This window comes from Blennius ocellaris, assembly GCF_963422515.1.
Source record: "Blennius ocellaris genome assembly, chromosome: 18".
Taxonomy (NCBI): Eukaryota; Metazoa; Chordata; class Actinopteri; order Blenniiformes; family Blenniidae; genus Blennius; species Blennius ocellaris.
This window is the reverse complement of record NC_137667.1, coordinates 15,671,792-15,699,306: the sequence shown is the minus strand read 5'-3', so window position 1 is coordinate 15,699,306 and position 27,515 is coordinate 15,671,792. Positions and strand designations below refer to the sequence as shown.

At 42.4% G+C, this 27,515-nt stretch overlaps 2 protein-coding genes across 2 annotated transcripts in view; one reads left to right on the top strand and one right to left on the bottom strand.

The window, feature by feature from the left end:
* nbas (NBAS subunit of NRZ tethering complex) overlaps window positions 1–19,701 on the bottom strand; it is a 185,847-nt gene extending 166,146 nt beyond the window's left edge. The window contains exons 1-8 of the mRNA XM_080514319.1: window positions 19,592–19,701; window positions 19,093–19,144; window positions 17,212–17,248; window positions 9,833–9,910; window positions 9,204–9,251; window positions 8,022–8,065; window positions 3,542–3,675; window positions 1,419–1,552 (exon numbers count right to left, since the gene is read on the bottom strand). Of these exons, the coding sequence (XP_080370445.1) occupies window positions 1,419–1,552; window positions 3,542–3,675; window positions 8,022–8,065; window positions 9,204–9,251; window positions 9,833–9,910; window positions 17,212–17,248; window positions 19,093–19,144; window positions 19,592–19,684 (620 nt within the window). The 5' untranslated portion in view covers window positions 19,685–19,701. The remainder of the gene's footprint in view (window positions 1–1,418; window positions 1,553–3,541; window positions 3,676–8,021; window positions 8,066–9,203; window positions 9,252–9,832; window positions 9,911–17,211; window positions 17,249–19,092; window positions 19,145–19,591) is intronic.
* A 270-nt stretch (window positions 19,702–19,971) lies between these two features.
* Window positions 19,972–26,246, top strand: ddx1 (DEAD (Asp-Glu-Ala-Asp) box helicase 1). The gene is made up of 26 exons (XM_080514494.1): window positions 19,972–20,021; window positions 20,118–20,169; window positions 20,268–20,331; window positions 20,413–20,442; window positions 20,564–20,660; window positions 20,814–20,861; window positions 21,022–21,105; window positions 21,232–21,315; window positions 21,418–21,494; window positions 21,578–21,650; window positions 21,762–21,838; window positions 21,920–22,034; window positions 22,185–22,323; window positions 22,522–22,582; window positions 22,707–22,805; window positions 23,103–23,192; window positions 23,555–23,743; window positions 23,875–23,926; window positions 24,069–24,215; window positions 24,317–24,408; window positions 24,497–24,569; window positions 24,678–24,750; window positions 24,878–24,920; window positions 25,005–25,100; window positions 25,333–25,453; window positions 25,661–26,246. Exons 1-26 carry the CDS (start codon window positions 20,006–20,008, stop codon window positions 25,789–25,791), a joined length of 2,223 nt encoding a protein of 740 aa, XP_080370620.1. The 5' UTR covers window positions 19,972–20,005; the 3' UTR covers window positions 25,792–26,246.
* The last annotated feature ends 1,269 nt before the right edge of the window (window positions 26,247–27,515 follow it).

Below are 27,515 nucleotides of genomic sequence, written 5' to 3'. Positions count from 1 at the left end.
CGGTCTGATGTACTATTTTAGACCCTCGCCTCTACAGCCCTTGTGCTCAGTGCCTGTTCGTGTGCTGCCATGATTAGTCCCTCCACATTGTCTGTCAGTCCAGTATCTTCTCGCCATTAGTAGGTTTTCTTGACATCAGCCAGTTCCTCTCTCTGGCGGTTGTCCATGCCATGTCTGAGTTTCTCTCACTACGTTACCTGCTCCTCCTCATTCTCATCAGGGTTCCGCTGTCTGAGACATTTACTTAGTAGCTCATCCTTTGGGAGCGTCTTCCTGATTGGATTTTAGATGTTTCATCTTGGATAGGGGTTCCAATGCTCACTAGTCAGCCTCCCTCGTTTCGCTGAGTCTATCGCCTCAGGATGCTGGACTTGGGGTGATAAATCCCATCCATCTCCTATCCTACTTTATCACACTCAGTCGATGCCAGCTGACTAAGATGGAAGACGGGTTAAACCCTCGACAGGGCACAAGAAAATATAGAGAATGACAATCATGCACACTTCCCTTCACCTCGACAGGAAAATGAGAGTTTGATTAACTTCAAACACGTGTTTTTGAACTGTGCAAAAAAAGTGGAGCATCTGAACGTAACCCACACTAAAGGGCCTCAAAACTCAACCCATATTTGAACAGTCAACTTTCTTGAAAGTGCCACTGACCAAGACGACACAGTATGTCACAATGAATAGTTAAAAATATAATACTCTAAATGTGAAGTCCTAGTGGATAACTGCAAAAGCCTTGCACAATCTTTTCGCCTCATCCTATACATTACATGGTTGTGTCCAACAAAAAAACATCTGAAAAGCAATGCGTTTTGCAGCTCTCATTAAATTATGATGGTTGATTTTTTTTTAGGAAGCAAGAAAAAAATGACATGTTAGGACAGTTTAGAGCTTCCACAGAAGTAACTGTAACTCTAATCTACTCACAGCAATGCCTTACAGGCAAAATAATGAAACACAAGCTTAATTATTTACTATTCTTAATTAGACTCACAAAAATGAGACGTTAGGTTAAACTGCAAGGTTATGACCTTGACATCCATGTCTGAGGATGAGACAATGTGTTTGCTTGAAATTTTCCAAAAAGAAATCGAGACTATGCTAACAAGTGATGAAAGTCAGACTAACAGCCACACTATGTATGGACTACCTGAACACAATTGGCCTGCAGGTATCGCCACAATAGAGGTATGACAATTAGCCAATCCTTTCCTCCGTGGCTCTGAATAATCAGAACATCAATTTCAAACAAATTATAAAACGCAGCTGAGAGAAGATCTGGATTTGTATCCATCTACAATATAACCAGCCCTGATCCCCATCTTCACTGTTCGTCCTTCATTTTCCTCATGGCGAGATGTTGTGGCTGCTATGAAAGTGTTTTTTTCCCAGAGCAGCGTTGTGTCTCACCTGACAAGATAGCTCTTGAGCCCACCGCCGTACGTGATGACAAGAAGCTCAGCCGACCACTGAGCACGGGCTGTATACTCCAAGAAGATCAGGCCTGCCACCGCACAACTGAAATCCCCAGGAAAACTCACCGCCTGAATCAGGAGAGACACAGAGAGATGAGAAAGGAGCCTCACTGGTATTGTGAAAGTGATTCATGTGAACTGCGGCGTGACTCAAAAGACAAAAAAAAATAGAAAGAAAAATACGTTGTTGTACTTTGGTGGGTGCCCATGCAAAGTTTGTACATGAGCAAATAACACATCCTAACCACAGCATTTGGGGGAGGGGGACACATTTAAGAAAAAAAAAAAAGAAGAAGATTATTGAAGTTGAGATCAATTGAAACAATTGAAACAAAAAGAAAAAAGCAAGATACATTTCTTTTTTTTTCCCCAGAAGAGCACACTTTGTCATTTTTTTTTTTTATTATTATTATCTCCTCCCAAAAATAGCAGCAAGTCGTCAGTGTATGCACTTAACAGTGACAAACAGGAAGAAGAGTAGAGCAGAGCAAGGGATGCTGAGAACACTCACTGTAGATGCATAACAAAGCAGAGACGCACTAAAGGAATGAGGATCATAGAGTTTGAAAGATGAGCGTGGCTGGGGAAAAGGACGAGTGTCTGCACTCGCAGTCGCTGACAGGCCCGATGGAGGAACGAGGGGAATGATGGATGGAAATGGAGGAATGATAATATGTGGCACATATAGGGCATTAAAGTGAAAGGGGGACGTCACATGGACTTCAAATGAAGGCACAAGTGGAGACGCAGAGAAACAGACTTGCATGGATGAAAGAAACATCGGAGGGGAATAAAGAGGATCGAGGGAAGACTGGCAGCAACCATGTGAAAAATTAAAGAAAGGGAGTAATGAAGATGGGGGAAGAAGAAATGTTTCTTTCCGAGGAGAGAGGGGAGGAGAAGGAACAGACAATGAATTTGAAAGCAGCTGTGACAGACAAAGAGAGCGGTGTGTCTGACAGTGAGGCAGTGCAAAGTGCCCAGTGAGTGTGCACTATATTAAAACACAAGTTCATGGCACAACTTATCTCTGGAGGAAAGTTTCTGGAGCTTAAGAACTGTTTTACTGAATGGTTATAAATAGTTAACCAGTTGCTACAGTTGCTACAGCATTTTGATCAAACCTGCATTGTTATATTATGAAAGTTATTCAGTTAAACCATGTTCACTGATAAAATCCATGACATGCCGTTTACACCACTTCTCTGTGAACAACTCAGAATTCTTAAGGAAATGTGGAACTCAACACTGAAGAAAACCACTCACAGATTGACTTTAACTTCCATCCTGCTGGTTCACTGAACAACAAAGGGGATTATCTGGAAATATCGGAGCCCACAAACAGTGCCGGGAGGGAATTCTTGAAGGGTCACGGCTTTTCACCGTGCGTTGTTAGTGGTCAGCTTTCTAGACCTCACGGGGATTATATCCCATGTTCGATTAGACACTTCTTACCTTTTTTGAGTGAAGTTTGCAGGTTCGTTAAGTACTGGGAACTCCTCCCATGTCTAGTTTCTTCACCACTAGGGGAGCACAAGTGCTTCTGTTTTCAGCACTCAGCTAGTGAACACCTGTATCGATTGGTTTGTGTTTTTCTGCTGAAGTTTTGATCGTTTTTTTTCTCAAAGGAATAATTTTGACATATTTACTCGTAGAGAAAAATACATCCAATATTTTGCTTATTATTGTAGTGGCACAGTGGGTGATGTGTACTTTGATAAATGTGTACATTTCTAAGGTGTTTATTACTTTTTGGGTACTTATAACGCAATCATGAAACAAAAAGAAATTAGTGCAGGATAAAAACACACTTTTATAAGTCAATTTATTGAGCTTGTTAAAGTGATGTTCTAATTTCCACAACAGCTATATATAGTATCTGATAATGCAACAAAGAACATAAGGAAGCCAAGCATGTGCAGCATCAAGCTGTGGTTCATGCATCACATACACCGAAATGCCTTACAACTGAAATTATAATGACTCCCTGCTATTTGTCCTCCTATCATTGAAACACAGATCGTGATGATGTCACGGAGTAAAAACTGGAATCGTTACCGGCGGGATGACGAAGAGCTCGCTGCCCATGAGGTCAAAGAGGCGCACGGTGCCGGTGCTCTCTGCGTAGGCCAGCAGGGTGCAGTCGTGGCTCCACGCCACCCTTCGCCACTGGGGGTTTGGGTCCTTCGGCACTGAAGCAGAAGTGCAAGAGAGAACGGCAAGAGAGTGAAATAAAGAACGACAAGAGATTTAAGGGATCCAAGGAGAGCAAATTAAGTCAGATGAGAAAACCCTCTCCAAGTAATCCCTGGTGTTATGTGGGGTGCCGATGGTGAATACAGATGGGAACAAAAGGAGAAGGCTAATGCCTTATGTCAACACAATGTGTCGAAGGATCTATCCAATTCATCTAAAAAGGATCGCAAGAGTTATATCTGGATAGTTTTCTCTCGAAGATGTGTGTGTGGGAAAGGTGGAGCGGTGGAGAGGGGGGGGGGTGTAGAGATCATAAATCAAGCTTTTATTGAAGTATAGGCTACTGTTTTAGAAACGTGCTGGCTCAGCATTGCTGTGAGTGTAACCATATCACAAAGATAAAGCACGTTGATGGCTGCTGGCATTTTCTCAAGGCTTTGCTGTCATCCAACAGAAGAGCCGAGCCAGACTTCTGATCAGAACCCCGTGTCGAATACCTGATCGGCGGCGCAGGGCAAGTGGGGTAAGGCTCACGCAAACATGCATAAAGCCGCTTCAATTATTCCGTTTTTAAGCATTCAACTATTCAGAGTCCAATTTAGCACAGTCTCGGATTTTGTGCATTTAGCGAGCAGTGTGAAGCATAATTTGATACCACGGGTGCCGTGTCGAAGCAATAAAGTTATGAAAAGGAAGTTGTGTTTTTGTTGATATCACATAACAGCACTACTGGCATTCATTGTACTGAATTTTCTTGGCGGAGGAACGCTGCTGCAACCCCTGGTGGGCAATACTGCAAACGAATGGAGGCGTTGGATATTGTATGACTAGAATTTTAAATGAAGAACAAAGGGAAGAAGTGGGAGGCGAGACAGAGATAGAGGAAAAGAAACAGACAGAGAGAGAGAGAGAGAGAGAGAGAGGATGAGAGAAACCCGAGGAGAGAAATAATAGCTCACCAAATTTTAGGCCTAAGTATCAGAGAGCGGCTCAGGTAGTAGGCGATTTAACGCACCTTTGAGGCTTTTGGCTTCAGAGAAGAACACAAGAGAAGGAGCCGTTATAAAAGCCATAGGTACCAAGTGTCTCTTCTACACTCTGCTCGTCTTCTGCTGCTTCACAGTTCCCCCCTTTTTTTTTTTTGTTATTATTTCAGTCCAACACTGCATTGCGTGCTATCTCCTCTCCCATTATGAATAGTACGCACTGTGTTGTTCAGCAGCTGAGAGTGCTCCATTTCCACATAGATAGCTTTTTGGGGAGCTGGAAAATTGGATACTACTGTCTTTTTTTTTTTTTTTTCTTTTCCTCTGCTCGGGTGGCAGAGGCGGAAGTGTGGGAGATTTACACCCAATGACCGAATAGAAGCTTTCTATCTAAAACCTTGCAGATGCATTTATCGGAGCACCACACTAATGAATTATGTACAGGGGAGGGCAACAACTTCGCTGTAACAGGAGCAGATAGGGGTGGAGGGGGAGAGAGTGATACAGGTGTGGATGCACCGAACCCACACACACACACACACACACACACACACACACACACACACACACACACACACACACACACGAGTGAAAAGACGACAGTGCACACACACCACACATGCTCATCCATTAAACGCAGACGCCATTAAAAGGCAGGATTGCTGAAAAATCCATTAGGACAAATCTCCGTGAAATGAAATGAAGTAAAAGAAAAATGAAAAAAGGGAGATGAAATGGAATGAAAAGGAGGGAGGCTGAGGTTTACATGGTCCCAGGGGCTACTGTTATTCACACTATGAACCGCGAGAACAACAGCCCACAATGACGGCTTGGAGCAGAACAAGGATGATGAGAGAGAATGAGAAGGGGTATAAAAAGAAGATAAAATTGGGGAAAATGGACAAAACAATATGAAGAGGATGAACGCCCAAAACATTACCAACAAATCACCCTCCCCAACCTCCTTGACCTGCAGGACATTTACAACAAATGTTGCAGGTTACAGGCCTGAAACATTCTGATTGAGCCGGCCCACCCCAGGCAGAGACAGTTCTCTCTGCTGCCAGCAGGGCGGCGTTACCGCTGCCTGTAGGCAAACACAGAGAGAATTCCCTCAGGCTCACCACCTGCTGAACCTCAGAAAGTAAACCTGGCAATTTGTCTTGTATATACTGTATACTCAACTATTGACACGGGTCTACCTATAATCATCTGTATTTATCTATTCATCTTTTATGTACCTTCATTTTCTGTATTACTAATATTATCTTGTAGTGTGCTATTTTCTTTATTGTGTGTTCTAAATACTTCTATTAAACAAACAGTTGTTTCGGTGCGGAACTTGTTCTTAAAGCTTTTCACTGCAAATTATACTATGTATAACTGTGTGTGATAAATAAAGGACCTGACTTGACTTGAAACCCATTTAAATTCACTCACCAGTACTTCACAAAGGCTGTTCGGGGCAGTGCGCACATTTACACCTAATCTGAGGATTATTTATTGATAATATTTTGCTATTAACAGCTACACTGCATAGTGGTAGCATTATAGTAGGCACTTAAATGCATCCTAATAAGGTGCAGCGCCTCTGAACCTTTTATAAACACCAAGACCATTAAGAAACATGAGTTACGTCCATCAAAGGGCGTAACAAAATCGTCAGTGTATATTTGTCTGTCTGTATGTTTGTTACCAAGATTACGTCAAAACAACAACCCCCCCCCCGGCACCTTTCTCTCAGATCTTTGAAGCTATTTGCATTTGTTAAATCTGCCAACAAAGGACATCTTTTGCATGAATGAGCCTTGGCTCCCCATTCCCCTGTTGCCACATGTCCCTCCATGGACCACTTTTGATAGATACTCAAAACTACAGACTAGATTCCTCAAGAGCTACAGTTTTGGAGATGTTCTGACCCGGTTGTCTTGCCATCACAATTTAGCCCTTGACAAACTTGCACAAATGTTCTGCTGCTGGCATTTCAACTTTAACGAGGGAAATACCCAACACATCCTTCCAAATAAGAGGTGCCATTATGAAGGCTTCACCCTCCCGGTTGTCAGGGACCATAATGTTGTGGCATATTGCTGTACAGACTGCACTGTTTAATTTGCCCTGCAGAGTAAGACTACAAAGGCAAAAAAAAAAAAATGTAAATGTCATCGAGACCTTTGATAGCTGCAGCTACTGAAGTGACACGATAAAGGACAAAGCACCTCTTCCAACCCTGCAGCTGAGGCCAAAGTGACATTATGAACACCCATCAAAGTAGTTTACTGTGCAGTCATCTGCAGACACCCATGAAACGTCATCAGTGAAAGTCGAGGTGTGTGAGTCAAGGCATATGGAGTCAAATATTGCATCTGTTATTGCAGGGTATTTGCATAGTGTTTAATACCCTTCAAAGTTCTTTTTAATTGTGTTTATGTCAGCCAATGTATCTTTAATTACATTTCAGTGGGGGCCTTTATTGATTAATAGCTTTTAAAAAAAGATATTCTTACATCTTACATTCTTACAATTATATTGTTTGAGATGACCGATTTCCCTCATTTTATGTGTTGTATTTTTCTTATTATTATTATTAGCCAAAACTCAAGATGAGTTTTTAGACCTTGAAAGTTTAAAAAAGGCTATTAATGCAATCCCTCCCCTCACAGTCTCACGCAACATGTTTGAGCTCCAGTCGCTTTAATTCCCACCATAGTGACATCCCACGTTTTCCTAGAATGGTAGATTTCAGGAATCATCCGTGAAACAATGCTTGGTCTGTTGGTATGTGGTATTGGGAACTGTAAATATTAGGACTCCAGTCTCTTCATCTGACACCAGTTTCTTCATTTTTCTGGCTGCTGCAGAGAAGCCCATTGAACCAATGAAAATGGTACAAGTTGCCATTACAATTAACCCCAGGCCGGTTGACAAGAACTCATTTTATTCTGCCATTGATGATAACAAATGGTGTTTTTAGTTCTTTTTGTTTTTCCATGTTCCTTACTATTAGTTGAGTCAAATGCAGTGTCTAGGTCTAAACCTGAATCCCATATCCATCAATGTAGAGTGACAAGTTAACCTCAAATTTATGTTTTTGGACTGTGGGAGGATAGTGGTATACTGAGCATAAACTCCACAAAGGAAAGTGGGATTCGCAAGTATGGGCCTGTAAAGTGTTCACGTTACAAAAAGAAAAAAGAAAAAATCAAGGTCTCTTTGTCACACATACCGTACTACATGAGTAACCATCATATTTGTGAGGCAAAATGGGTGTATAAGTGAAGTGAGTTATGGAGATGTAGTCATCATTCACCATCAACTACAGCATATGATGATCACACAAGAGGAGAAGGTCTTACCCTGACACTTCCCGATGACTGAGCCAAAGTCGTCCCTCACAGACCTGACAAAAAAAAAAAAAAAACAACACAGACAGTTTTGTTACACTGGGTGACAAGGATACGCACATCCGTTGGTGCAACTACATGTACAATCAGCCTCACATGACCGGGCATAAGATGGGTTGCAACAACCACTGATATCTTGCCAACTGTAGTAGCTCAATGGATCAAGCAGGCAAGAGGGAGTCGGCAGTGTTTAGACAGACTGAGCAGAGCTCAGGGGATAAGGCCAGGAGCCGACTTAACGCCCACTCGTACAACCTAACTAATGTCACGGAACAAAGACAAGAAACACTGCGATTAAATAACAGCAGCACATGGAAAGAGCTTGAGGAGTAACCCACAATACGCAGTATTCCTCGCGAGATTACAAGAGGTCGAATAGAATGCGGCAAACATACTCAGATTTGTACTTTTATGCATGCAAACAACATCCAATTACTGAATGGTAAAGTGAACAAAAGCTTCACATTAAATGTGCGTTTGAATCTTGGCTGCCTTTAGAGAATAAGACATATCTGTATATCTTGCTCATGCCTATTGATTTTCATTTCAATTTTGCTCAATTTAAAGCGCTGCATCATGCCAACGGAGCACATTGCTGTGCATTGCTGCACATTCTGTGTAAGGGATAAATTGGATTTGTGTCCTGAAATTATTGCAACCTCAGAAAATAAGCAATAACAAACTCGTGTGTACGTATGCTTCGGCATTTTTTGCCCATAACTCACAGACACACAAATAAGTATATTAAGGCAGCACTGCTATTTTCAAATTGTAAGCATTTATATGACATTGCCTGAAGTGTCAGATAGATGCTCAAAAAGGTATGCTGAACTGACTCAAATACTTTCCCGTCACTGGATTTATTGCGACCGAATGTAGTGATGCTTGAAGAATTGTTTTCATTCCTCAAATGCAAGTTGAGAGTGGAACTCTTCGTGGGAGATGTGATAAATCACCCCATTAATTAAAAGGCGCTCCATCACACACACACACACACACACACACACACACACACACACACACACACACACACACACACACACACACACACACACACACACACACACACACACACACACACACACACACACACACACACACACACAAAACCGCAAGACGGAGTTCAGTAATTACCTAATTTCCACACACTGGTCCTGAACCACTGCCAACAGTTTGCCATTACTGTGGAGTAAAACAAGAGAGATGGTAAGGACTGAGTAAGGGAAACTAATAAGAGCGGAGCAGCAGGTGAGGAGTAAAGGAGAGGGCAGTGAGCAAATACTATTATTTCAAAGAAGTGGAATAGTGTTCCCTCCGTAAGTGTTTGTAAAACTGAGGATGAAAAAGATAAAGACAGAAATAAAAGCCGAGGTTGGATAGTTTAAAAAAAGAACAAAACAATAATTGGGACCATTATAGAGGGAAAAGAAAGTTTCAGAGGCAAGAATAAGTGAAAACTACAAAGGACAGGAAGAACTCATGCACATCAAACTAATGGACGTCTGCAGCATCAACTGACCAGGCTTCACACTGCCTTACATGGCTGAATCGATAGTCAATTAAAAACTGTCTTTCTGCTTTGCTTGTTTGTTGTAATGAGAACAATTAAATGATTTGTCGAGGGCAAACACAAAGGAGGAGAGAGGCAAAAAGTTAATGCACATCAGCAACAAAGTAACCAACATTTAGCTATCGATTGCAAAGGTGTGTGTGTGTGTGTGTGTTTGTGTGTGTGTGTGTGTGTCGGTGTGCGGGTGTTTCACCTTGCCAGCACCTGCTGCCAGTTTATCTGCTTGTTTGCCAGGCGAACAAGACCAAAAGGGAGAGACGAGCTGGAGGGGCTGAGAGTCACAAAAATGTTTTTAAAAGTCAATAATTGCAGAATAGCTTCATTACCAGTAGCCTGCTATAGCAGTAAAAAAAAAAAAAGAAGCAAGAAAACACTGAAACAATTATAAAACTGATCTCACATTTTAATTCCATTACCTAAAAACAATCAACATTACCCAATAATATTCATTAAATATTGAAGGCAACTAAATAATATTAAGTCAATTGAGAAGGTAATTTAGCTAGTAGAAAATCATTAATTAAAGTGAAAATGATGTGTTGGAAAAATGACTGTTTTGTCTCTTCTTTTTGATTTCAGCTGCAGTTTAATCATAGTCATCCTTTCACATCCAATTAAATTTATTTTTCTCTGTTGGAATAATATTTTTATTTTTATTTTTTTTACACACCTGCTTCTGAAATTTACATACATTATATTTTCTTGATTTATGCGCAACAGCTTCAACAACACACGGCAAGATAAGTTGCCCTTTGGACTCAAAAAGTCAAAGCCAAATTTGAACGTTCACCTTTCCCTTTCAGCAAGAAAAGAGTAAATACCAGAGCCTGGTTATATCAAGTAAAATATCAGAACCTTACGCAGGCTCAAAGAGAATGGGCGGTGCAAGTCAAACCATGGCTCAAGTAGCTCTTTAATATTTAAAGAGGTTATTGATGGGGCACAAACTGCTTGCTGAGAGGATAAGCAGGCCCTGGTGCTTGGTACAAAGACTTTTTTTCCTGGTACAATCAATAAACTCTATCTAAATCTATTTATTATCTATCCATCTTTAAAAGGCATCGCTATTTTCATACTGTTGCATATTTCATATGAATACAACAGCTTACTAAGACATAAGAGACACACATTCCACTAAACATGCATGAAATGACCTTAGTAAAGAAATAAATCTGAAAAAACCCAAAAACTAATTATCTCTAGATACCTGACATTATTTCCAGACAAATTATTTAATCACTGGTTATTTCCACTGTAACAAATTGATAAGCTTTACTAACGCATTAATGACAGCCATGGAGTTGTATAGAGGTGTAGAGGCAGAGCCTTCCTGTGTAGAGTTCATGTTCTCCGTGTGTGTGTGTGTGGGGGGGGGGGGGGGGGGGGGGGGGTGACTCCCGTCATTCAGAAGCAGAAGGGATTAAGCAATATTGAAGATGCAATGGCCATTTAATCAATTTTTAAACAGCTATCTGCACTTTATCGTGTTACTTTTAATTCATTTTTCTTTTTTTTTTTTATTTCTTTTTTTTTTTTTTATTGAAAGAAAGACATTTTTATATACATTACAGTCATTCCAATTTGCTTTTATAGAGAAAATAGAAAAGCCCAACATATCCACATGAGCAAGCAGGTGTGTTTGCGACTGTGGAAAGGAAAAACTCCCCCAACAAGGAGAAACCTTTGCAGAAACCAGACTCAGAGGTGGCGGCATTCTGCGGACCGGTTGGGGTGAAAGGATAGAGGAGAGGAAAGGAAAGCACAGAGAAAGACTTAGTGGGGAGATACATACAATACCCTTGTTAGTGCTACATAAAAAAATTTTTCTTCTTTTTAATAATACAGTAATCACAGTGATCTAAATATTTTCCAACTGCCATGAGATTAAACCAGCCTGAGCAACAACAGAGCAACAACCAAAGTAATCACAACAATTATAACAAAAGCAAAAACAAAAGGACATAAAACAAAACAACAACAAACAAAACAAACAAAAAACAAAAACAAGAAGGAAAAAAACAACAACAACAAAAAGCAAACAACAACTTAATTTTGATAATCAATAGAACAATCTCGTCAATGAGGAGTGGAAGTGTGTGTGTGTGTGTGTGTGTGTGTGTGTGTGTGTGTGTGTGTGTGTGTGTGTGTGTGTGTGTGTGTGCGTGCGTGTGTGGTTTGTCCTCTGGATGTGAATGGAGCTGTTGTGGGGGGGCCCGCAGCACCACCTCGGGGGCCGAGGCCACCAGGGCCGGACGCCGCCACTCCGGCACCCAGCGACCCACCGGATCCAGGGAGGCCCCGACAAACCACCCCGGAGAGCCACGCCCCAACCCGGAAGGCACCAGACGGAGCGTGCAGAGAGAACCCCCCCCCCCAGGCCAGAGGGGCCCACAAGAGAAGGATAAAGGGCGCAGAGCCCCGGGCCCCGCCCCGAGCCGCCAAGCCGGGACCGGCCAGTGCAGCGCTCCTAGGCCACGCGGGCAGGGAGCCCCCCCGACCCCGACAGCGGCGCCCGCCGCACCCCCGGGGGCCATCCCCCCCACCACCCCCCCCCAACCCCGGCGGGACAGAGAAGGCCCCAGCCGCCGAGCCCCAGATCAGCTCCCCCCCAGATCATGAAGAGCAAAGGCCCAGCCAGGCCCGGCCGGAGGACAGCCAACCCCCCCCCCCCCTCCCCCGCCCCATCACCTAATCCCAGCCTACCCACACACCCACACCCAATCATACGCATACACACACACAGACACACACACACACCAAGCATACACATACACACACAGACATACATATATACAGACATATGTACATACATTTATTTGGTTGGGAGGGGGGTGCCCCCCACTCCCCTGGCCGCCAGCCAGGCCCCCACCAGGCCACTACGGGATCTCGTCCTCCACCAGTCCAACTGTGAATAGGGAGGGAGAACCACTACCCAGCCCCCCCGGAGGTGCCACGCCCGAGCTAGCGTGCCCCCCGTACTCCAGCCGCACTCACCCCGGAACACGGTGGGACCACAGCGGGAGGTGCTGGGGGGAGCCCCCACCTCCCCCTCCACCCTGTGGGGTGTTGGATGCATGTGGAGGTGTGTATTTGTGTTTTGAAGAGGTGGTGCAATGTGTGTGTCTGGGGTGCGGTTTAAAATTGAGGGGTAGCGGGGGCCCGGGGCGTTCTACCGCTGTCCAGCGGCAGAACCCCGAAAGCCAGCTGATCCCCTCAAAACCCTGCGTGACTAAGTGCAGTTAAAATTGTGGGCGGTGCAAAGTCGGGGAAGGGGCAGACCACAGTTAAGTGGCCTGGACCCCCCACCCTAGGCCCCGTCCACTGGCCCCTATTGTTGAATGAGGTAAGGTGAGGTAAGGTAGGAGGGGCTGAGAGGGAGAAGGTCCCCCCGTCGCTAGGACTTGGCCCAGCTGGACGCCCCACGCCGCCCCACCCCACCCCGAAGTGGCCGGCCTGGAACACGGGGACCAACACCCACTCCGACAAGGCACCACAAGAGGACCCGGGCCGGAAGCCCCCCCCACCCCACCCGACGGCCGAAGAGCAGAGTCTAAGACCCGCATGGCCTAGCACGAGCCCGGCTGGAGGCCAGCGGCTAGGGAGTGTAGACCCCCCCCCACCCTCACATACTCACATAAGACGACACCCATACTTATATATAGAATACACACCCCTACACGCACATTCACCTACGCTCACATTCACCGTCCCCCCACACACACACAAACACACGCAGACACCAACACACACCTACCCGCACACACCTATCCACACTCGTATCCCCCCCCCACACACACACACACACACGCGCGCACACACACACACACGCACGCGCACACATCCCCGGCCCCTCTCCCCTATAAACCCCCCCGGGGGTCATCTCCAGTCAGCTGTCCATCCAACCCGGAGCCCCACTGCTCCCCGTCTCCCCCCGATCCAGGAGTGAGCCAGACCCGGAGCTCGGCAGCAGGGGCCACCCCCGCCCCAGCGAGGTGAAGGGAGGCGGAGGGAGGATCCACCCCCGGCGCCGCAGCGGGCACCCCCACCAGGACCGGGAGGGCACCCAGCCCCCAAGGCCCCGAAGCCCCACACCCGCCCGCCCGGGCCAGGCAGCCCGGCCGGGGCCCGACGCCCAGCACCCCCACCCCACCCCAGCAGAACCACCCCCAACCCAGAGCTGACCCCCCCCCCACACACACACACCCCGGCACCCCCCAGGCCAGGCCGCCACTCCCCAGGATAGATGCCAGCACCCCCCCAGATCACAGGGCCGCCAACCACCCAAGCCACAACGCCCCAGCCACAGATGGCCCCAAGAGCCCCAAGGTGGAACTACCCAGATCTTTTGTCAGAATGTTTGGACTGGTGTCATTTGGATTTGAACATGTTCAACGTTCTCCCAGCGTAATCTCTGTCGTTGAAATTGTGCTTTGTGTTCAATTATTTCATTCAACTCCATTTTTTATCTCTTTAACTCCGTTAATAAGCGGTCATCTTTGGAAGCAGCATGAGCTGTCTCTATGGTCTGGATTTTATCTTTTAATTCTTTTTCCTTTATTTTTTCCTTTTTGGTTTTGTATGAGGAGTGAGAAATCATTTTGCCTCTCATGACAGCTTGAGCTGTCTCCCAGAGGACACCGGGAGAAACACCAGGCAGATCGTTTGTTTCTAAAAAGAGTGTCCATTGTTTTTTAAAGAATGTGAGGAAGTCTTGATCCTTGAGCAGTGAAGTGTTAAATCTCCATTGTCTAATAGGAGGGGTGAGTGTTCTATTAGTGACCGTCATAGTGACAGGTCACTGATAGTGATGGGGTGAATCTGTGTGTCCGAGGTGTCTTTGATCACTGATTTACTCACCAGAAAGTAATCTAAGCGTGAATAGGATTGGTGCACTGCTGAGTAGAAGGTGTACTCCTTAAGAGTAGGATGAGAGGTGCGCCAAGCGTCGCAAAGGCCATAGTCACTCATGTACTGCTGGATTATATCTGGTGATTCCCAGTGTCTGGTGTTTGCTGCTTTACTAACTCTGTCCATTTGTGGATTGAGGGCTATGTTGAGGTCTCCTCCAACTATCAGTGTTTTGTCAGAGTGTGTTGAGAGGGTGGTGAAGAAGTTGCGATAGAAGGAGGGGGTCATCAACATTTGGGCCATAGATGTTTGCGATACACATCTCTATGTTCTGAAGAGAGATATGAATAATCATAAATCTACCCTCTGGGTCTATGGTTGTATCTTTATGAGAGAATTGCTTTTTATTGCTGATTAATATAGCTACGCCTCTCTGCATGCGTGTGCGTCTGTATGTGCGTGCATGTGTGTCTGTGTGTGCGTGTGTACGTGCATGCACATGTTTTTAAGGTTCCTAATTCTGACTGGTTATTTAACATGGGAGTGTGTGTCTGTCGACATAGGAGTGTGTGATCTCATGACAGTTGGATTGTGGTGTCGTGGTCTTAATGTGGTTAAAACAGTGGAAAAGTGTTACTATTAAGACAAGGGAGGGGGTGTAGAAATAGAAAGTAGGAAAGCAAAACCCAAAGAAAGACAATTCCAAACTCATAGGTGACGTTAGTGGTGACGTAAGGAGTGCCTGCTTTGTTTTTTTGTTTGTTTTTTTTTAAGTTATGTAAATATATATTCCTATATATATATATATATATATATATATATATACACACACACACACACATACATATACCCACATATATACACATACAAATATCCCAGCGTTTATAGTGCGAGTTCAAGATGATTAATACTACAATAACATTGCAAGCATGGTGTATTTTAACAATATAATACTAATTACTTTCTCCTTATTTAATCAATCATGACGCTTACGAAGGTTGCCGTTAGATATTTATCTGGACCTCAGTAAACCTGTGATGTGTGCGGCTGTGTGTGTGTGTGTGTGTGTGTGTGTGTGTGTGTGTGTGTGTGTGTGTGTGTGTGTGTGTGTGTGTGTGTGTGTGTGTGTGTGTGTTAGAGGGGATGTTACTCATTTATGAGGACCATCAGTAGAGCCAGGAGGTGACTGCGGGATCCCGGTACAGCTGGCCGTTGACGTAGAGCCTGTCCACTGTGATGACGGCTCGGGATCCTTCGGCGATGAGCTTCTTCCTCACGGGAAACAACAAGCGGCGACGGTCTAAGATCTCCTTCGGGAACTGGTAGTTCACGCTGAAGTGCGTCCCTCGTAGTTCCCTGCCGCGGCTCTTCACCAGTTCGTTCTGTTTGAAGGGTTCAAACTTGGCGACGATGGGCCGCGGGCCCTGGTTGTCCTGTCGTCTCCTTCCCAGGCGGTGGACTCGGGCGAAGGTGATCTTGTTCACAGTGTCCACTGGAAGCTTCAGGTGCTCCTGGATAAATCCTCGTAGCGACGTTTCCGCGTTTTCCTCCTCGCGTTCTGGAAGTCCCGTGAAGACGAGATTGTCCCGCATACTCCTGCTTTGGAGGTCCAGGATCGATCCGCCACCTGCTGTTGGCTGAATTCCAGCGACTCACGAAGAGCTTGGAATTCACGATGGAGCACCTCCACCAGGGCGAGACGGGCGTCGAAGCTGGACAGCTTGGTGTTGATGCTGTCCAAGATGTCCTCAAACTGTTTCGATGGAGAAGGAGCCGCTGTTGGGGAGCTTTCAGCGCGGCTCCTCTTGGATGCGGTCTGTGGCGTCTTCGACATCACGACGAGCCGGGCGTAGCACTCGTCCAAGTATGCTTGAAGTTTTTCTATCGTTTCCTCTTCCAGCGTTATGATTTAACTTAATTTTACCCTTTGTTTAGTTTAGTTTAGTTTGTTGTTGTTTTTGTTGTTGTTTCCCCCCCCCCTCTGTAGTCGAAAAAGTTTGCTTTACACGCTGGGTGGCGCCATGTTGGATTGCACTTGATTACGTAACACTGGAATCACTCACTGCGCATGCTCCCCTTTAATTCATTTTTCACCATTTTCAATACTTTTTAGCTCCTATAGATTGATGTCAGGGACATTGTACTTTTATGATTTAGTATTTGTATAATTTCTACATTTTGTCTAACAAGGTTTTCAGTGTTTATCGTTGCACCATGAGTGAGAGTAATGCAATTCCATCCCCCTGTATGCCCTGTGCTTATTGTGATGCCGACAATAAAGCTGATATTGATTATTTCTTTTGAATATGAAAGTTGGCTCTGAATGTACAAACAGCCACTTATTAACTGAAAAGCTGGACAATTTAGTGTTATTTCACTGTAATGATTGTGCTGCTCATTTAATGAGTTAATACAGCTTTTCTTGAAACGTGTTTTATAATTCACCAAAACACTACAGAGCATACTGTAATCAAAATCTAAGAAGCAAAATCTAAGTCAAACTCAGGTGGCTCTGCAGATTTCAATCTCAAAGGTGTAAAATTTGAGATGCCAGCAAACACATTTATGCAATAATAGGTGATCAAATATAACTGTATAATGAACGAAATCATACAGCAGATAGTGATACTAATAAGTACAATAATGACAATATCTCTATGTGGCATTCTATCAGATCACAGTGACAAAATAAGAACAGTCCTCAGTATATTATGCCAAACTTACCTGTACCACAAGTAGTGAAGGATTAAGCGGAATGGCCCTGCAAGAAATGTCAGCAAAAAGTTTATTTGTGGACCTTTTTCATTCTCCGTTCTTATTGCTGCTATACACCATTTGTATCCTCATAATTGTCTCTTCAAAATAACTAACAAAAGCTGGAGCTTTATCAATATTGATACAGTAGAGTTATGGATGCTCTGACAGCAAAAAATACAAAACTGTAAGCTAAACACAGAATTAGTAGCAGGAATGTTGCATTAAATATTACACTTGTACCTAATCATGTACCCGGTGACACACAAAGGATAAACTGAAAGATGTCAGAATAATTGCCCTTTTCCTTTCTGTACAGAAGAAAAACACATGGTTGAGTATATGTGGATCTATTTCATCCAACATCAAGCTGTGTTCGCTCCCTGTACTTTGGAACTTCCTGTTGGTATCCCTGGCTTTGGAGCAAACCGATGCCGACTTCTAGATCTCCTCATACTTTTCCATAAGATTATTTGGCATTTTTGTTCTCAATCATGCATTAGCACTCTGTTTTTGCTGTCTCACTACAACAGCTGCCACCTCTAACTCTAGTTTTCTAGTTTTGCTGCAGGCTCCTTCTTAATAAAATCTAATTTTACACTAAATCAGGAGTCATGCTTGTAAGTGTGCAAAATGCATTTTTGTCAATGTTTAGAGTCTTTTTAGCATTTTGTTGTGGAGTCTCCGCCTAAATGTGTTTAGCTGTGTGAGATGACCATGACATTTTAATATAACTCTCAAAATAATTGAATTAAAATGAAGTTGAATTAATCCCCAAAAAAGGCAACAGTGCCACCTACCAGCAGTTCTGGTGGAATAGAATCCAAAACATAGAAAATGGGTGACTTTTGATGGGTCAGGGCAGATGATTACTGTTTATTTCTAATAGTTTTGATGGGGCTCCACACATGCAGTAATATATGCTGAAACCAGGTACTCTCTTTGGGATGAACTGTACCAGTGATTTCAATAATGTGTTATAGAGTCATGCATTACTTTCATGTCGCAACTTCTCAGTCAGTAACTGACCACATTTGTCCAACTAATAACCAAGTTATGCTTACCGACATGTGGGTTTCTTACTTTTGAATGTATTTCACCAATATGCAATAACAGAAAGATCACTGTCGGAGGTGCTTTTTTTGTTACCTGATTACTAACCAAACATCAGCTAAAGCAATTGTCGCCACTGCAGCAATGTGACAATCGCTATAAACTCCTTTTTAACAGAAGGAGCATTTCATTGACCTTGAACATGATTTAGTCCTTCCAATAGTAATGTAAACTATTTGGGGGAGTTACATGTTGTCAGCATAGAAAAGCAGACAAAACGGCCAACTTTTCAATTATATTTCTTTTTCTTTTGCACTTGCAAGTCACTAGTCTTACTCGAGCTGTGCAATAAACACAAAATTATCTTTGTGCAATTCTGGTAAGCAATACTTGTTTCCTACCTGGGTGCAATTAAATATATTAAACTAACCAAGCAATGCAATGTTTTGTTTTGCTTTTTCCATGATCTTGTTTACCTCCCTTCTTAATTTTCTATAACAAGTTTGTAGGACCTCTGTGTGACTGTGCTGCTGCACCACTGTGATTTCTCACTTGTGGGACTAATAAACGTGTATCTGCCCCTGAACTCAAATGTGTTTGACACCCCTGGCTTAAACAAACTCCTGAAGTAATGACAACTCTGGAAAATGTCACTGAAACAATTCAAAGTGCACTGTAATAACATTAGTGGGGGAAGCAGTTACTATACATTTCCAGCAGAGCTAGCTAATTAAGTGGTTTTTTTTGTGTGTTTATTAAATAATATCAGACAAACAAACGAGAAACAGCAGGACTTACCTGTCACAGCTTTGGCGATTAGAGACGTGCTGTGTTCCTTATTGCCTCGTAACTGTAATATGATGGCGACAAGTGAGCTCAGCATTCATCACTTCACAGAACATTACGAACCTGTTTTGAATGAACGTGTCTAATAGTGCAAATAAATTACAAATAAGATATAATGCCTCTCATGCTGTACTGTGATTACCATAAAATAGCAAGCCTCGGAGGAAGCTGTTTTTTACAAAACAATCTGTGCAGCCTGAGAAACAAGTGTCTGGCAAATGTTAGAGAGGGAAATCGATAAAATAAATCACTGTAATGCGATGTGGGAACGAGAGACTTTCCCCAATTCCCATCATAAAATCCTAAACTTATCCTGTGACCGTGCTACGTGGCTTTGCGCGGGTGACCATTGGAGACAGTTGATATACTTTCGGTGTCCGTTTCTACAAATAAATCAAAATCTAAGGGTCTGATGTGCCGGTTGAGGAGCCCAAACATATGTTGCACTGACCTGAGTGTCTGTCTCAGGCGGCCATTCGGTAATAACCAATAAATCGTATAAAATGTTTTCATCTTCGCCCTCAATCGTGTTTTCTTCAGCCATGTTTACTCACGCAGCTGTCACAAATCTACGGCAAGCAGGAGGGCACAGAATTATCTACCAAGCGCTTTTGAGATTGTGCGTTGATACAAGAAAACACGTTTGTCATTTACTTTTGCACACGATGGAAGATCATTTAGAACGACTCGTTTGCAGCTCTTTAGACCAACAGAGTGTTTTTTTTTGTTTTTTTTAAATAAAACCAAAGCAATAGTTCTAAAACTATCCGGAACCCAATGTGACGGACCCTAAACCCGGTGCACCGACCGATGCTCCGCCAGTGAACACGTTATTTCCGCTTGTACTGAACTCGGAGCAGCAATAATGGCAGCGTTTTCTGGTAAGAATTCTCTCTGATCGTCATATTCCACCCATTGGTGAGTTTTCTTTGTCACACAAACGTGTTGATTAATTAAATCTGATGTATAATTCACAGAAATGGGGGTTATGCCAGAGATTGCGCAGGCTGTAGAGGAGCTGGACTGGCTGTGAGCTCTTCCTAAAATGTCACAATATATTGCATTATTTTTTGGTGTCAAATCAAACATGACATCAAACATATGGTCTTTTGATTGCATTCTTTCAGATTGCCAACTGACATCCAGGCTGAGTCCATTCCCCTCATTCTGGGTGGAGGAGATGTGCTCATGGTAAATCTGCCACATAAGTTATGAATCATTACTGATACTGTGGCATCTAACCTCTGTTATTATTACTTTATGTCATTTTAGGCAGCTGAAACGGGTAGTGGAAAAACAGGAGTAAGTACTTCACCACAATTCAGCATTAAAGACCTTTTCAACCCATCACTCTTCTACAGACAATTGCCATATTTGAAATGTATGTTTTATAGTCATTGACCATTTCTTATGTCATTCTCAGGCTTTCAGTATCCCGGTGATCCAGATTGTGTATGAAACCCTGAAAGATCAGCAGGAGGGCAAGAAGGGCAGAGCCTCTGTCAAAACTGGAGGAGCCAGTGAGATCATCTTACAATTAATTTATTCAACTTGCGTTCGACAGGGCACCATAATGAAAAGCCCAAAAGTGTTGGTTTTAATTCAAACAAGTACAAAAGTGTTTGTATGCTTGGCAAGCATCTTATCCCTTTTTTGTCTTTGTTTTATCTCAGTTTTCAACAACTGGCAGATGAATCCGTATGACCGCAGCACAGCCTTTGGTAAGTGGAGCTTAAGATAAATAGACATTCATTATTATTCAATATGTGCAATACTCCAGGAACTGGTAACTTGTTGGACATCAGTTGCTGATTAGCTATTGTTTTTGTGTTTGTTTTTTTAACAATATTTATTCATTATTATAATCTTACATCTTTATAGCGATTGGTCCAGATGGACTGTGCTGCCAAAGCAGGGAGTTTAAAGAGTGGCATGGCTGCCGTTCAACCAAGGGAGTGACCAAAGGTTTGAAATTCCTATAACTCCTCTGATAGCAATTTTTTTCTCAATCACTATTCTAAATTCAAAAATGTTGTTGACTACTGACAGAGTTACTTTGAATCATTTGTTATCGGTCTGATTTGTATCCAGGGAAGTACTATTATGAGATGGCTTGCCAAGATCAGGGCCTGTGCAGGGTGGGTTGGTCCACCAGTCAAGCTGCTCTGGACTTAGGTATGGTCCTGTTCTCCTCACATTACAACACACCCTCTATAGGCCATGCAATCATTAAAAAGAATGGGTCATAATAGAACTGTAACTCCTTGTTTCTTTCAGGAACTGATAAATGCGGTTTTGGATTTGGTGGGACGGGAAAGAAATCCAATAACAAACAATTTGACAGCTATGGAGAGGTAATTGTTGATAATTAAAGGCTGCGATAATTTTAAGGCTGACATTCGAATGAGGATTGTTTTTGCTATTCTTCACTTTGCAGGAGTTTACCATGCATGACACTATCGGTTGCTACTTGGATCTGGAGATGAACCAGATTTCCTTCTCCAAAAATGGTACACTTTCATTAAATGTACCATTTGTAAATGTTCCACACATTTAGATTCAGTATTGAATGGCCTCTCACCTGCTGTGTTCTCTCTTTCTGTAACACCCCATCTCTCCAGGGAACGACCTGGGTCTGGCTTTTGACATCCCCCAAAATCTGAAGAATCAGGGATTTTATGCCTCCTGTGTACTCAAGGTATGACTTCATAACCGAGTACAATAATGGTGAAAAACAAACCTGCAAACACCTGATGATCTCTTTATTTTTTTTTTCCAGAATGCAGAGCTGAAGTTCAACTTTGGAGGAGAAGCATTCAAACATTCTCCAAAGAATGGGTTTGTTGCCCTGGACCAAGCGCTTGAGAGTCATACAGTGAAATCCACTCAGACAGGTTTGTGAATACAACTTACAGCTACAGCATTTCAAACAAAAATAATGCACTTACGATTCCAACGTAAATTAATTTTCACCAAACCAGAAATGATGACGACGAGTAATCCAGGCAACATTTAGTCATATTTTGTGTTCTATGTTTGTGCAGGCAGTGCTAAAGTGAGTCAGGTGAAAGCATCATCTAACGCACCCAAAGCACTCATCATCGAGCCATCGAAAGAACTGGCTGAACAAACATTCAACGTCATCAAGCAATTTAACAAATATGTGGAAAATCCCAAACTCAGGTATGACACTCTGGAGGTTATATCATCTTTGACCGACGTAAACGAAAGAATTATTAAAACTTTAAGTTGACATATTTGGAAAATGTTCATTGTATAGTGTGTGTCATTTGTAATTCCTGTGTTATACCAGTAGATGGTGTCGGTGCATAAATGTAGCTCATGCTCAGAACAGAACATTGTGCTAATCTGTTCCTACAGGGAGCTGCTGGTGATGGGTGGTGTGGCTGCTAAAGAACAGCTGTCTGCTCTGGAACAGGGGGTTTGTGGCTTATGTTGCTGTCAAGCATCACATCGTTAGCGTCATCTTTTAAACAATGGATTCAATGAGTGTTTACTAACACTTTTTGATGCTCCAATACCAATTTTCATATTACTTTGCTCAGATTGACATTGTGGTGGGGACCCCTGGTAGACTGGATGATCTCATATCCACTGGCAAACTCAGCCTGTCCCAAGTTCGCTTTCTGGTTCTGGATGAATGTGTAAGTGAAATTGTACAGTGTTTTATCATTCGTTTGTACGTAAATGAAGCTTGTAACCAGAAGCACGCTGTTTTGAATTCCACTGCTGTGGGTCCCCGAGCATGGCCTTTAACCCTCAATTTCTCAGGTTATGTCAGGAAGGCAATGGAACACTTGTACAAACGCCAAACATGTTGATCACACGATTCGCTGTGGCCACAACATAAGGCATCTGTTGAATGAGTACACTACTGATTTCTAAGGTAGAATGATCGCTAAAGCTGCTTAATTGTTTTTCATGTGTACTGTTTTTTTCAGGATGGCCTCCTGTCTGCAGGATACACGGACTTCATAAACAGGATTCACAAGCAGTGTCCTCAGGTCACCTCTGATGGCAAGAGATTGCAGGTGAGACTTCAAATAAATTCTTGTGATTTTATTAAAGCTTTTTTTTTTCCATTGCAACAGTATTTTTTTTTTTCTTGGAAGAAATTGTAACTGACTTTTGCATCAACATTACAATTGGAATTTTAATCTGTTTTTATTTTTATTTATGGTTTTATACTTATTTAGTGTTGAGCTAATTTGCATTGTTTTAGTTGTATTGTTTTTATGTGCAGTCTCATGTGCAGCACTTTGGAAACGCTTTGTTGTTTAAATGTGCTATATAAATAAAGTGGATTGGATTGGATTGGAACACATTTAGAGCACATTTGGAACACATGTAGTTGAAGTGCATCACGCTATCTCATTAATTAATTTTTTTTAAGGTTATCGTGTGTTCAGCCACGCTGCATTCGTTTGACGTGAAGAAGCTGTCCGAGCGCATCATGCACTTTCCCACTTGGGTAGACCTGAAGGGAGAGGACTCCGTTCCCGAGACCGTCCATCACGTGGTGGTGCCCGTCAATCCAAAGAGCGACCGTCTGTGGGAGCGCCTGGGCAAGAACCACATCCGAGTAAGTCCTAAATCCTCTTTCAGACCTTGCTGGATGAATCTATTAAGTGTTATTAGAAGTAACTGTAATGTTGTATGATTTACAATAAAAATGTTGATTATTAAAGATTAGTTAATGTTGTTTTTTTGTAGACCGATGAAGTTCATGCCAAAGATAACACCAGAGCAGGTGGCAGCTCTGCAGGTATGAACATTTCGTTCCATCCTCCAATCTATCATTTTTGTACGAGTGTGTTTCCTTCAACAATTCTAGATTATGTACAAAACAGACGTCATGTTGATATTAAATTTCTAAAAACGCGTTTTAATATGTGTGTGTATTTAAGAAATGTGGTCTGAGGCCATCAAGCTGCTCAAGGGCGAGTACACGGTGAGGGCCATTAAAGAGCAGAAAATGGACCAGGCCATAATATTCTGTCGCACCAAGATCGACTGTGACAACATGGAACAGTATTTCATTCAACAAGGAGGAGGTGAGCTTGTACATGTATACATCTTAAAGCGGGTAAACTTTAAATGTAAACGACTTGTCACGTGACAAAACCCTCACCCGGTGTTCAAATGTTTCCTTCAGGTCCCGACAGTAAAGGCCACCAGTTTTCCTGCGTGTGTCTCCATGGTGATCGTAAACCTATCGAACGGAAGAGTAACTTGGAGCGCTTTAAGGTGGACCGGGATTATTTATAATTCGTTGATGCTGTAAAAACAAGTGGAGACAAGCGATTGATGTTTTGACATCTTGTTGTTCTCTTAGAGAAAAGAAGTGAGGCACCTGATCTGCACTGACGTCGCTGCTCGAGGAATTGACATCCATGGAGTTCCTTATGGTACAGAACAATTATTTCATCTTTTCAAATAATGATTGTATACAATAAGTATTAATTTGTGTGAGACAAGTTCAAAATTAATAAAAGGTTGTTCTTTTTTTTTTCCAGTGATCAATGTGACCCTGCCGGACGAGAAGCAGAACTATGTCCATCGGATTGGCAGAGTTGGAAGGGCTGAGAGGTAACCACTGATTCTCTGTTTCTCAGAATTATTCACACGTTTCTTACTTTAATGTAACTTGTTTAAAAAAAAAGCAAAGGATTGACTGTATACACTTTAATGTCATGTTTCTTTTACTTCACTCCAGAATGGGACTGGCCATCTCCTTAGTTGCTATGGAAAAAGAGAAGGTCGGCTCAAAAAAAAAAAAAATCTACTGGTTCTTGTTTGCAGCTAAATAGAACTTTTGAATGAGACGTCTACTTTGTTTGCAGGTTTGGTACCATGTTTGTGCAAATCGAGGCAGGGGCTGCTATAATACTCGACTGAAGGAGGATGGCGGTTGTACCATCTGGTACAATGAGAAAGAGGTGAACTAAAACACGCACACTCAATCAAGTCGTGACAGCAAGTTGCATTAGCTGCATGTAATGCAATTCTAATTCAGCAGAGGGCTTTTTAAGTGATTTGATAAGCAGCTGATGCATTTGTCATCCGGGCAGAAACGGCACCTTTGGGTTTCGAAGTTTTATCTGACAGTCATTGCTAAGTTGGAAGCAAAGTGTGTTCAAATACTCAGAAGAGCAAACTCTGTCTTGACAGCTGCTGTCGGATATTGAAGAACATCTGAAATGCACCATCACCCAGTGTGAATCGGATATCAAAATACCAGTGGATGAGTTCGACGGAAAGGTGACTTATGGACAACGCAGGGCACTCGGAGGTAAGACAACAAGCAGATCGCAAACATGTGGCCAGATGATGCCGGATCGATGCAAAATCTAATTTTGGTGGAAATATAATGCAAGATTGTTCCCTGAACATAAATCTGAAACTGTGGGTTCTTCTTATATTTGTTAGTTATGACCAATGGCTACTTTTATTATGTTCTGATAATTGTTCTTTGATGTTCTGATCATTCTTTGCTTAGGTGGGAACTACAAGGGTCATGTGGATGTTCTGGCCCCAACCGTCCAGGAGCTGGCTAATCTTGAGAGAGAAGCCCAAACTTCCTTTCTACACCTGGGATACATGGAAAACCAACTCTTCAGAGCCTTCTGAGAGCGCATCAATAGGCTTAATGCCTCAAATGGCCATTGATATAGAATAGAGAGAAAATAGAAACAAGTTGACATGTTGCATCGACATTAAGTATCTGTGCAGCCTATCAACTGTGTGAATTCAAAAATGTAATCAAAATTCTAATACCTTACATGGAATGCGTCTGAAGATGCCAATATGTTGCTATTTTTCTTAGTTGTGGACAAGGAACTATTTAATTTGGTCATTTCTCTACCAAATGTTTACTGTTGGTATAATTATTTGTAGAAATTTAATTTCCTGTTATGAGGTCAGAAGAAAGTAAAAATTAATGCCTGACTATTTACATCCGTAATTGGATTAAATGTTTTTCATTTTTCGGTTGACGCAACAAAGTTCAATATTGCAATGGCTTGGTAGAGTAAAAAGCAATGACTAAATATGGCTTGGTGTTTTCTTTACTCAAATAAACTGATCTGGCCTTACAATTTGGTTTTGTTTGTTGTTTTTTTTCCTCATAAACATTAAATGAAAATTCTGATGTGTTTTGCATTCTCCTACTTACACTGCTGGTGCAGTTTTCACCATGACAATTTCAACTATTACTGGCCAAACTGATGATAAATAAATAGCAGACTTTTTACTCTCAGTTGACTGCATCACTGTGATTTTTAAAAGGAAAACCCAACAGGACATTTAACAAGAGCTTTTATCAACTATGAGTATGTCCAGCTCGATCAGTGTACAAATGTCCGCCAGCGGTTTTTCATCTGCAACATAACTGCAGCAGGCAGTAGACTGGACATCAGTAGCAGTGATTGCATTTCAACCGCATTATTTTTCAGCAAAGTATACATTCATTCATCAATCCTTTAAAAGCATAGTGGAAGAGACAAATATATATATATATATATATATATACACACTATTCCACAAAACATTAGGAATATTCAGCTTTGTGGCAATGCAATAAAACTTTTACAAATTAACAAGATGTGACTTTCTCTAAACATTTCAATGCTCACATCCAACTTTATGCACAAGTTGCTGTTCTCTAATAAAGAACTTAACGGCAAACAAAACAGGTGTTTGACCTATGAATCAATGAATAAATGTCCTGGTTCCAATGGAATTGGTATCTAAACAGTTTTCCTCATTATGCTGTTAACATTTTGACAGAAGACCTATTGAAGGTTACAAACATGATGTTATCAGACTGAAGTGTCCACTGAGCTTAGAGAGTCACAGATCAGTTTATCATCCAGTCACTGTACCTCTGTATGAACAACACAGGCCTCATTTCAACTTCATGGATGATAATTCTCCAGTTCATGGAGATGGTATTGTTAGGACTGCTGGAGATTGTGGTATCTCAAATGGTGGGACCTGAACTTTCTCCAGACTTGAACACCAATTTAAAAAACAAAAAACTCTGAGATAAGCTGAGTCGCTATGGAAAGGCTCAATAACTCTGTACGCAAAACCTCAATAAACTCAGAGCTGCGCTTCAAGAAGAGTGGGACGACCTCTTGTGAACAGCGTGAGATATTGTTATCAAGCTGGAATTGATGCTGAAGGGCAAATGACAAGTTATTAACACATTGTTGTTGGCTTTTGTTTGAATTAATTGTTTGAGACAAGGAAATTAGTGTTGCATGCTTCAATTTAGATACCCTACTTTTATGATAAAATATCCCTGCAGCATGAAATGTCTACAGTTTCAATACCAGAAAGCTATATCCATA